General features: G+C 40.4%; 1 protein-coding gene across 2 annotated transcripts in view; it reads right to left on the bottom strand.

The window, feature by feature from the left end:
* Window positions 1-13,010, bottom strand: part of LOC126267256 (uncharacterized) — a 250,102-nt gene that overhangs the window by 24,942 nt on the left and 212,150 nt on the right. For both annotated transcript variants that reach the window (XM_049972306.1, XM_049972317.1), the window contains exon 8: window positions 3,088-3,267. In XM_049972306.1, the coding sequence (XP_049828263.1) occupies window positions 3,088-3,267 (180 nt within the window). The remainder of the gene's footprint in view (window positions 1-3,087; window positions 3,268-13,010) is intronic.

A 13,010-nucleotide genomic window follows, 5' to 3' on the forward strand; every position in this document is an offset into this window, starting at 1 on the left:
AAAAATCGTAGAGGGAGACCGAGAGATGAGTACACTAAGCAGTTTCAGAAGGATGTAGGTTGCAGTAGGCACTGGGAGATGAAGCAGCTTGCACAGGATAGAGTAGCATGGAGAGCTGCATCAAACCAGTCTCAGGACTGAAGACAACAACAACAACATGATGTGTACTATTGTAAAGTGATGTGAATATCTCCGGACTCAGGCACATTTGCTCAAGACACTGACATGCTGTCAAGCCTTCACAAAAGCCGTGTTGTAAAATTTCTCATACCACTCTCACACTACTTCTGTTCTACCATGTTTCCTATTACGACACCCTCGGCAGATGGTACTTCACATTGTAAAGATTATTGGGGTTTCTTTCCCTTCCATTTATGTGTGTAATATGGGAAGAATGTCTATTAAATGCCTCTGTGGACATTGTAATGAGTCTAACTGCTTTTCCATGAGAGAGCCTGTCTGATCATTCCATTTCAAATCCCTCCACCCAGGTGTTTGCATCAGTCGGCCAATTCCATTGTGATACATTGATACTGTTGTCATAATATAGTATCTTTTCCCATTTTGTTGAGTTCTACAGTCCTAAACATTTAAAATCAGTTGACAAGTGTTTGTACTAATTTGAAATCCTATTAAGATCTTATTGAGCATTTGTGCAGCTTTTTTCAGACAGTTCTTAATTACAGACAATTACATCATCTGTGAAAAGACTGGGTTACTAATTATATTGTGTGCAAGGTCATTAATATACAACATAAACAGCAAGGGTCCCAACACACTTCTCTGGGGCACACCTGAAGTTACTTCTATATTTGTTGTTGGCTCTTTATCCAAGGTAACATGCTGCAGTCTCCCTACTGTAGAATCCTCAGTCCAGCCAAAAATTTCACTTTATGTCCAATATGATTGTATTTTTTATTAATAAGCATAGGTGTGGTACTGTATGAAATGGTTTTTAGAAACTGAGGAAAATACTGCATTTATGCATGGCTCACAGTATGTCATGTGAGAAAATTGTGATTTGGTTTGCACATGATCACTAATTTCAGAAGCCATGCTGGTTGGCATGGTGGAGATCACTCTGGGGCTCAAGATATTTTATTCTGTTTGAGCTCACAGTATGTTCTAAGATTATACACCAAAAGGGTGTCAAGGATATTGGGTGATAGTTCTGGGATTAGTTCTATCTACCTTGTAGACTGGTTTCATCTATAATTTCTTCTAACTACTGGGCATGGTTCGTTTGTTTGGAAAACTACAGCAGATAATAGGTAGAAAGAAAGGCTAACTCAGGCACAATTTCAGTACAGAAAATGATTGGGGTTCTAGTGGACCCTGGAGCTTTGGTAATCCATAAACTACTCTGGCACAGCTGGTGGAATGTTTCTGAGCTATTGGTAGTAGTGGATGTTTCAGTTGGTTATAACATAGATAGGAGTGTGATTCATCCATTACGTCCTCACATTACAATGCCTTTCTCATACCACCTGTAAAGAAGTACTGCATAAAGGCATGCAGTTACATCATGACTAGTAAAAACTGTCATCATGGGTGCCATTCAGGTCATTCTAAAAGAAGTTTGGATGATTATTTAAGACTCAATAATCACTGTGAACTGTTCTTAGCTGAACAAGAGCCGAGACATTGTTTTCAGTTGTATATATTTCAAATATAGCCAGCATGAACACCTATGCTCATTTACTGTCTATTAAACTACATACACAAGATGTTGGTTTACACTTCTGGAGCAGTGTCATGAAACACATTGATGTGTGGTGCTACAGCCTCTTGTGTTGGTTGGAAAAATTCTGTGGAACCCATAGGGAACAAACTTTCTGGTTTTGCAGAATATTGTGAACAATGCGATGAATGCTTCTGAATGACATTCCCAATTTCACTATCATATTCCATAATGAGATCCTCTTGTTGTCCTGAATCAGCTCCTTCACACAAGCTGTGTTCAAATATGTTGGTGCTGGGCTGAGTCAGCCACTGTGGTCCGTGTTGGTGACGTTTTCTCTAGGAACCACAAACTTTTGACACCATTGTACAACATGCTTACAAGACATTATAGCTCTACATAAACCTCTACCAGCTGCCAGTAAATTTCAGCAGTTGTTACATGTTTTGTCCATAGAAATTGAATAGCTGAGCAGAATTCTTCACGAGACAAGTTTTCCAAATGAGTTGCCATTTGTGTTTACTACAACTAGTGCTGTAAGTGACAGGTGGCTGAAGCTCCGCACAGTTGCCAAGTGCTTCAATCAGAATTAGAGCACACTACTAATTTCTCCATATCAGATGAAACTCCAGGAATTATGGGATTGTAACCCTAGTTTCTGATCAGCCCTTGAATTTGTCATAATGCAGGATGTGATGACTCCTTTCAACCTGTACACTTCAGAGTCGAAGAAGAAAGACCTAAGGTAATCAGTATGTCACCCACCAGTCATCAGCAAATGAATATTTGGTACCCAGAGGAACTGTGTTAAAATGTCTGGTCATCATGAAGTACAACAAGAAACCTATTTCACCTTAATGGGCAGCACCTCATCTGAAAGCATAAAAAAGTGCAAGAGCAGTATTTTCCTTTCAGTTTGTACTGCTGTAACCATGTCTAATCAATTTTCATGTGAAATCCACAGTGTGTCCTCTGCTGAATCTTTTAAGCATTACTTGAAATCAACTGATCTACCCAACTTTCTGCTCCTCTGTTACTAAATGTGATAGTACCAATGGGTACATAATTTAATCGGAAATTTATGCTTAAGCACAGTCAATCAAAAATTAAAGATCTTCTTGATCCTACAAATGTTATATGCAGGTCTTCTCCAAAACTTTGGCGGAGCATGAAAGTTTCATGCATCTTTTTTTTCTCCTGTCAGAGCTATTTCAGGATGTTAGACCATGGATCATCTTCAAACAAAAACCTTCCTCTTAACCAGTTTAGTCCAGTTTTTCTACAAGGACTACTCCCTTGGGAAATGGCACTTTAATTATACACATTCTCACTCCTATCTGGGCTAACAATGTATACTATTTCATGTTACAGCATTTCAAGTCATGACACATGCAGTGAATACTGACCTTGGCAGAATGGTGGAGGTCCATTCCATCGTTCATCAACATCACATGTAAGCAAAGCTCGACCAATCATTTCGTGGCCATCATCACAAGAATATTCAACTTGACTCAAATATGTAACAGTTCTGTTAAGCAGCTGATAACGACCGTTGGCTATATCTGCTGGGAAGCCACATTCAATACCTGCAAACAGACACATATCAGCAACTGGTTTCAAAGTAGCTGGAATAAGTATAGTTCAGAGTTAGACCATTTATAGAATTTTAACAAATGTATGTTCTCTATTCTGTATTCTAAAGAATATAATCTTTTAGTTCTGCAATGTAGCAAGAGGTTATCCTACTAGGAAACAGATCAACTCGTTTCACTCTTTTGTTGTTTTACAGCTTAATTCTTTCTTGCTTTTTGGATGTGTGAATGGGAATTCAGTAAAAATATCCATTATTGTGAACAATGCTGTGCATTTTTAAAACGAAATAACAAAATTATTTTCAGATACACAGCTTGACACATCAAGGAGCTTTTAAATGGCTACATCATGTATTAAGAATTATTGTACTCGTGATTGGTATTGCAATCTTAGACATTCACTGTGAAAGATATATATAAAATTTGAAAGTAATCCTACATTCTATTACCTTAACAAGGCAGCAGTAATTGCCAGAACAGCTACTACAGTTAGATCCAGCTTGTAAGATAATGAGGGAAATATTAGTCCTTGAACATTAATTAATTATTGTAAAGAAGATACTATTAGTTCAAAACATGTACAAGTGACAAAAATGCCTGCAAATGGAGTCCACTACTTGGTGTTCCCTCTTAACAACAACATTGCAACATATGTTACCTATCACAGGATCCCAAAAATGTTCACATGTTTGTTATTCTAAAACAGTGAGTCATTTTTGTATGAATTTAAAGGTATTCTGAGTGATAAAGTTTCAATTTTATAGTGTCTAGTGTTTTCCACAGTTCATACATTCAATTAAATTGCGTATGTTGTGGCATCCTATACAGGTGGTAATTGCTAACACTATATTTCCAATTCTGATCCATGATGCTTGTGTTCTATTTTAAAATTCATGTTGGTAAAAATAGTTTGAAAACAAATGGCTATAGTGCTAATTCTTTGTAAATGTGTTTGCCATAAACAGCGTAAGAAGCAACACATTTTCAGAGTTTCATTAAGTTTGCTGTCTTGCAACATAAAATGGCCATTGAATTGATCATGATTAGTATTTTGTGGAAACAGCTCACAGTTCTTAAACTGAAACAAGAATTAAACAGAATCAAGAAGATGAACAATAGACTGCCACTCTCTATACAGTGAAGACACTGAGTCACATATAGGCACAACGGAAAAACAATTTGGATGAAGTCCTTTTTGGCTGAAAGCATACATGTTTGACAGTCTCTTTGTTGTGGCTATCTGTGACCATTCTGTGGTGAGTAGCAATCCATCCTTTTCATAATATTGTCATTATTCCATCCTGGATTTTCCATTGTTTGGGGATGAACAATAGCCATTTAAGAGAATTATTTGTGTATGTAGTGGAGTCCACTACTTGGTGTTCCCTCTTAACAACATTACAATATCTGTTACCTATCATAGGATCCCAAAAATGTTCACATGTTTGTGCATGTATATATATTCTGAGATAATTAGTCAAATTAGTGTTTTTCATGTAAAATTGTTATTTGCGTGCAACTCTGTTACTTTTTACAAACATTATCTTGCTTTGGATGAATGGCTTCTTACTTAAATCTTATTTAATACCATTGTATATTGTATTGTTCAGTCACTGAAGTCATTCAGCTGTTTTCTACAAACACTTTATGAATCATCCTAACAAAATAAGCTGTTTACATGTTTTTTATAGAATTGCAATCTTACATCCATCACACTTTTTCTGTCCCTATTGTTGAGTAATGCTGTTCTGAAAAACAACAAATTTCAGACAGATGAAGCCAGGCTTTTGACTGTGTCAAATATAAAATGCTGCTTAATGAAACAGAATTATGTGCGTAAGTGGAATAATGGCGACATGGATGCAGTCTTGTCCAACAGACAGGAAATAGAGGTTGACACAGTAATGTAATGATGACAGTCAACATTGGAGCACCACATGGGGTAGTGTTGGGGTGCTTGTGTTCCTCAGATTTATAAATGACTTCCCCCTCTACCACTATGGTAAGCAAGTTCAGCCTGTTTGCATATAATACTTTTCCTCTGGCAGATAAAACAGGAGAGAAAAAACTTGGATACCTATGATAACAGTGTACTTAATGACATCCTCAACTGATTTAGCTATAATAGACACTGTATGAATGTAAAAAGATACTCGTTATGGACAATTTGGTGTGACACAGAAAGTATAAGATGACATAAATATAAAATGTAATGGACAATAAATGCAGCAAATGGACTCTGCGATGTTCTTGGATGTGTACATTGATCCTACCATTCCCTAGATCTGGCAAAAACACTTCATTATGCAAGAAAAGTGAGCAGGCAGTGTCATGGAGACAAAGAAGAAAGCCACAGTTAACCACTGTGTGCAGCATGGAAAAAAGGACACTCCTGGCACTGTCATTTTTAACATGAGAATTTCTTTTGTGGTAAAAATCAAGAAATTAAAAGTCTCTGGCAGACATTTATTGTTGAACAGTGGTTCTGTCATTCAGTCACTTTCAATTAGCCAGGAAGAACAGAAAAACGAAAAGTTACACATTGAATTAGAAAGTAAAGAACATATGAGAGGTGGATACTAATCCACACAAAACTAAACAAAGGCTCTTTTGACGTGTTGCAGCAAAAATGTGCTGCAGCTCTACTGATCAATGGTAACATGTTGAAAGCAAAGGCAGTGATTTAATTAGAAGTATGACATCACTACTGATTTCAAGTAGGTTACAGTACACTTGTTCTCGTACTGCTTGAATACTGCTCACTGGTGTGGGATCCGTACCAGATAGGGTTGATAGAAGAGATAGAGAAGATCCAACGAAGAGCAGCACTCTTCATTACAGGATCATTTAGTACTTGTGAAAGCATTACGGAGATGATACATAGACTGCAGTGGAAGACTCTGCAAAAGAGACACTCAGTAGCTTGGTACGGGCTTTTGTTGGAAGTTTCGAGAACATATCTTCTTCACCGAGGAGTCAAGCAGTATATTGCTCCCGCCTACTTATATCTCACAAAGAGACCATGAGGATAAAAGCAGAGAGATTAGAGCCCACACAGAGGCATACCGACAATCTTTCTTTCCACGAACAATACGAGACTGGAATAGAAGGGAGAAACTATAGAGGTACTCAAGGTACCCTCCGCCACACACCGTCAGATGGCTTGCGGAGTATAAATGTAGATGTAGATGAGGATGGTTACAAGGATTTAAAGATCCCCATGGAATCACAGGAAGAACAATTTCTGGCAAATTTAAGGCTGTGGATGGTATCATGGTGAAGCACTGGATTGATCTCGTTCTACCACGTATCTTAAGGGATTATCAACCTTAAAAACATCTACAACTGTGCTGAGACTGCTCTATTCTACAGTCTGCCTCCAAGTAAAACATTATCTGAAAATGGGGACTTGGGGCATGGAGGAAAGAAAAGTTAACTCACATGACAGTCCTTCTTGACATGAATACAAACGGATCTGATGAACTTTCCCCATGTGTGATGGTAAAATCTTAAAATCTGATGTGTTTCAAATCTGTAAAGATGAGACCTACAAAATATGATAGCAATAAAAATTCTTGAATTACAATGATTTTAATGGAACTGTGTTAAATAAACTGGACATTAGAATGAAAAAGAAAAAAGAACCTCCTTCTTCTTATGAACTGATGTGAGGACATCCACCCCAAGTAGCTTTGGAAAATTTTTGAGTGGAATGTTTCCCCCCAAACTGTACCAGTGTTCTACAGCCAATTCATTTGGGCATTATGGCAAATTTGAAAGCACATAGTAGAAGAAAATGCTTGTTCAAACTTTGATAGTGCAGACTGACGCAGGAAATGTAAATCTCTCCATTAACTTATTATAAGCCATAGAATTTATTTCAGCTGTCTGGCAGCTTGTGTCATCCTTCCCAATCAATAACTGCTGCTGTAAAGCTGGAAGAGAGTGCTGCTGCTGATGATGATGATGATGATAGTGGTGATGGTGAAGTCATGTCTGGTAATGAGCTAGCTGTACTGGAGGGTGCAGACATTGACAGTTTTGTACACTTCGATGATAATCTCACCAAGTGTATGGAACTACAAGATGAGGAGATATTGCTGACGTGTGACAACACGGTGATGATCAAGAACGTGAAGCAGCTTCAAGTGACAGTGGTGGAGATGGAGATGATGACTTGAAGCTCGAAAGACCTAAACTGAGTGAAATGTTAAGTGCAATCAATATGTGCAGGCATTACAACAGTGCAAGAAGTTGTAGTGAAAAACTATGAATTCATTAATAAGTTTACAAACTGTGATGCGTACACTTCAATGCATGAAAAGTGAAACAAGCCAAATTATCTCATTTCTTTAAAGCAGGATCAAGTTCAAAATAATGTTTTTTGTTTTAACATTTTGTCTTCAATAACGAATCTTTGTTACTTGTCTGGCACAAAGTGTCAAATTACAATACATTATCTAATTTGTCTTAAGCAGGACCAAATTATATTTTTTTTAATGCCTTACTCTGTCTGTGCTGTTTGTACAGTTTACAAATGTAGTTGTATTATGTCTATTTTTTTTCTTTTTCAGAAAAATATGGTATGTATTACTGTATCTGTATCTGACTTCTAAGTATTTCTGAGTTACAGGTAATCTTTTCTCCTCCTGTCGATATATGTATATGCATTATGAGCAGTGTTCATCCAGACATTCTTGCACTTCCTGGGAAACTATAGGTTTTTACAATGACGTCTCAGTATATCTTCTCCCTTGTAGGTTAATAAAAACTGCTCTCTTTTGAAAATCAGTATTCCATATCATGGCCACAAGGAGGAAACAAGTATTACATAGTAATCAGACAAACTTTACCCTTGTGCAAGGAGTAAGTTACTTAGGCATGAAAATATTCAGTGCTCTATCTAGAGACATCAAAATTCATGCTCTTAAAACACCAAAATTCAAGACCAAGTGGAAAGAATACCTGTTACAAAATTCATTCCACCCAATTATTGAATTTTTTAGCATAAATGAGCACTTATGTGTGTAGTTTTATTGTATAACTAATATTTCTCATCTGCTGCAAGCACAAAGTATAAATTACTTTTTGTCAGAAAAGACACTAATGGAAAATTGCTCTTATCAGAACACAAAAAAAGCAAATGCACTCATGTTTGAAAGCCTGACTGAAGAGTAGGGTACCAGCTGCCTCAATCTGCCTTCCTCAGCACCTTCAAAAAAATTTTTTTTCAATTGCAACTTCACTCCCGTCATCCATGGTAAGGTCCATCTTTGCAGCCATGACACCATGCAGCGCAGTACAGATGGGCCCCCAACAAACTGCTGAATGGACTGCTCAGGGTTGGCATCATGTTCTCTTGACCAATGAGTGTCAATATGTCTTCAACCAGTCAATCGTTGAAAATGTGTTTGGAAGCCACATGATCTGGCTTAACACCTTGGACAAACTATCCAGTGAGTGCAGCAAGGTGGAGGTTCCCTGCTGTTTTGGGGTGGCATTATGTGGGGGTGAGTTATGCCACTGGCGGTCTACATGTACATCTATATCTACATCCATACTCCGCAAGCCACCTGACGGTGTGTGGTGGAGGGTACCCTGAGTACCTCTATCGATTCTCCTTTCTATTCCAGTCTCGTATTGCACTTGGAAAGAAGGATTGTTGGTATGCTTCTGTGTGGGCTCTAATCTCTCTGATTTTATCCTCATGGTCTCTTCGCGAGATATACGTAGGAGGGAGCAATATACTGCTTGACTCTTCGGTGAAGGTATGTTCTCGAAACTTTAACAAAAGCCCGTACCGAGCTACTGAGCGTCTCTCCTGCAGAGTCTTCCATTGGAGTTTATCTATCATCTCCGTAACGCTTTCGCGATTACTAAATGATCCTGTAACGAAGCGCGCTGCTCTCCATTGGATCTTCTCTATCTCTTCTATCAACCCTATCTGCTGTGGATCCCATACTGCTGAACAGTATTCAAGCAGTGGGCGAACAAGCATACTGTAACCTACTTCCTTTGTTGTCGGATTGCATTTCCTTAGGATTCTTCCAATGAATCTCAGTCTGGCATCTGCTTTACCGACGCTCAACTTTATATGATCATTCCATTTTAAATCACTCCTAATGCGTACTCCCAGATAATTTATGGAATTAACTGCTTCCAGTTGCTGACCTGCTATTTTGTAGCTAAATGATAAGGGAACTATCTTTCTATGTATTCGCATCACATTACACTTGTCTACATTGAGATTCAATTGCCATTCCGTGCACCATGCGTCAATTCGCTGCAGATCCTCCTGCATTTCAGTACAATTTTCCATTGTTGCAACCTCTCGATATACCACAGCATCATCTGCAAAAAGCCTCAGTGAACTTCTGATGTCATCCACCAGGTCATTTATGTATATTGTGAATAGCAACGGTCCTATGACACTCCCCTGCGGCACACCTGAAATCACTCTTACTTCGGAAGACTTCTCTCCATTGAGAATGACATGCTGCATTCTGTTATCTAGGAACTCCTCAATCCAATCACACAATTGATCTGATAGCCCGTATGCTCTTACTTTGTTCATTAAACGACTGTGGGGAACCGTGTCAAACGCCTTGCGGAAGTCAAGAAACACAGCATCTACTTGTGAACCCGTGTCTAAGGCCCTCTGAGTCTCGTGGACGAATAGCACGAGCTGGGTTTCACACGACCGTCTTTTTTGAAACCCATGCTGATTCCTACAGAGTAGATTTCTAGTCTCCAGAAAAGACATTATACTCGAACATAATACGTGTTCCAAAATTCTACAACTGATCGACGTTAGAGATATAGGTCTATAGTTCTGCACATCTGTTCAATGCCCCTTCTTGAAAACGGGGATAACCTGTGCCCTTTTCCAATCCTTTGGAACGCTTCGCTCTTCTAGAGACCTACGGTACACCGCTGCAAGAAGGGGGGCAAGTTCCTTCTTGTACTCTGTGTAAAAACCAACTGGTATCCCATCAGGACCAGCGGCCTTTCCTCTTTTGAGCGATTTTAATTGTTTCTCTGTCCCTCAGTCGTCTATTTCAAAATCTACCATTTAGTCAACTGTATGACGATCTAGAGAAGGAAGCACAGTGCAGTCTTCCTCTGTGAAACAGCTTTGGAAGAAGACATTTATTATTTCAGCCTTTAGTCTGTCATCCTCTGTTTCAGTATCATTTTGGTCACAGAGTGTCTGGACATTTTGTTTTAATCCACCTACCACTTTGACATAGGACCAAAATTTCTTAGGATTTTCTGCCAAGTCAGTACATAGAACTTTACTTTCGAATTCATTGAAAGCCTCTCGCATAGCCCTCCGCACACTACATTTCGCTTCGCGTAATTTTTGTTTGTCTGCAAGGCTTTGGCTATGTTTATGTTTGCTGTGAAGTTCCCTTTGCTTCCGCAGCAGTTTTCTAACTTGGTTGTTGTACTACGATGGCTCTTTCCCATCTCTTACGATCTTGCTTGGCACATACTCATCTAACGCATATTGTACGATGGTTTTGAACTTTGTCCACTGATCCTCAACACTATCTTTACTTGAGACTCAACTTTTGTGTTGAGCTGTCAGGTACTCTGTAATCTGCTTTTTGTCACTTTTGCTAAACAGAAAAATCTTCCTACCTTTTTTAATATTTCTATTTACGGCTGAAATCATCGATGCAGTAACCGCTTTATGATCGCTGATTCCCTGTTCTGCATTAACTGATTCAAATAGTTCGGGTCTGTTTGTCACCAGAAAGACTAATATGTTATCGCCACGATTCGGTTCTCTGTTTAACTGCTCAAGGTAGTTTTCAGATAAAGCACTTAAAAATATTTCACTGGATTCTTTGTCCCTGCCACCCGTTATGAACGTTTGAGTCTCCCAGTCTATATCCGGCAAATTAAAATCTCCACCTAGAACTATAACATGGTGGGGAAATCTACTTGAAATATTTTCCAAATTATTCTTCAGGTGCTGAGCCACAACAGCTGCTGAGCCCAGGGGCCTATAGAGACATCCAATTACCATGTCTGAGCCTGCTTTAACCGTGACCTTCACCCAAATCATTTCACAATTCGAATCTCTGTCAATTTCCTTCGATACTATTGCACTTCTTATCGCTATAAACACGCCTCCCCCTTCACTGTCCAGCCTGTCTCTGCGGTATACATTCCAATCTGAGTTTAGGATTTCATTACTGTTTACATGTGGTTTCAGCCAACTTTCTGTCCCTAGTACTATATGGGCGTTGTGACCGTTTATTAATGAGAGCAGTTCTGGGACCTTTCTATAGACGCTCCTGTAGTTTACTATTAGCGCATTAATATTGTTATTCCCTGTTGCATTTTGCCTACTCCTGCCTTGCCGCGTCTCAGGAGGCGTCTTGTCGGGCCTAGGGAGGGAATTCTCTAACCTAAAAAAAACCCATGTGCACTCCACACGTACTATGCTACCCTCGTAGCCGCTTCCGGCGTGTAGTGCACGCCTGACCTATTCAGGGGGACCCTACATTTCTCCACCCAATAGCGGAGGTCGAGAAATTTGCACCCCAGCTCTCCGCAGAATCGTCTGAGCCTCTGGTTTAAGCCTTCCACTCGGCTCCAAACCAGAGGACCGCGATCGGTTCTGGGAACGATACTACAAATAGTTAGCTCTGATTCCACCCCGCGAGCGAGAGGCTTTCCGCCTTCACCATCTCCGCCAACTGCCTGTACGAACTGAGGATGACCTCTGAACCCAGACGGCAGGAGTCATTGGTGCCGACATGAGCAACAATTTGCAGTCGGGTACACCCAGTGCCCTCTATCGCCGCCGGTAGGGCCTCCTCCACATCTCGGATGAGACCCCCCGGCAAGCAGACAGAGTGAACACTGGCCTTCTTCCCCGACCTTTCCGCTATTTCCCTAAGGGGCTCCATCACCCGCCTAACGTTGGAACTCCCAATAACTAATAAACCCCTCCCCCCGTGTGCCTGCTCGGACCTTGCTGAAGGAGCAGCCACATGTCCACTCACAGGCAGAGCGGGCGATGCCACACGGCCAGACTCCACTTTGACCCTCCGCCTCGTGCACCGTGAGCGCCGCTGAACCCGCCACTCCCCTTGGGGAGAGGGTGGCCCAACTGCGCCCGGTACCCACGAAGATGTCTCGACAGCAGGGACAGTGGGTGATGCATGTAACACCTTGGGTGTACCTTGCGATGCACCAGACTCCTCACTGCCGCTACACTCCGAGGCAGCAGCCCGAAGACGACTGACCGCAGCCATCAACACGCTCAGCTGTTCGCGAAGAGTGGCCAGCTCCTCCTACGTCCGTACATAGCAGTCACACATCCTATCAATCCTACGCATTTTAATGGCTTTACGATATGTGAATGTCATCCTCTGACCGATAGTGCAACCATATCAGCAGCATATTGGCAAGGCATTCATCTTCATGGATGAATATTTGCACTTCCATCATGCACATCTTGTTAATGATTTGCTTCAGGATAACGACATTGCTCGACTAGAGTGGCCAGCATGTTCTCCAGACATGAATCCTATTGAACATGCCTGGGATAGATAGAAAAGGGCTGCTATAGATGGTGTGCCCCACCAACCACTCTGAGGGATCTACGCTGAGTCACTGTTGAGGCGTGGAGCAATGGGGACCAACAGTGCCTTGATGAACTTGTGGATAGTATGCCACGACGAATACAGGCATGTATCAATGCAAGAGGAGGTGCTACT

The sequence above is a fragment of the Schistocerca gregaria genome, chromosome 1, assembly GCF_023897955.1.
Source record: "Schistocerca gregaria isolate iqSchGreg1 chromosome 1, iqSchGreg1.2, whole genome shotgun sequence".
NCBI classification, from domain to species: Eukaryota; Metazoa; Arthropoda; class Insecta; order Orthoptera; family Acrididae; genus Schistocerca; species Schistocerca gregaria.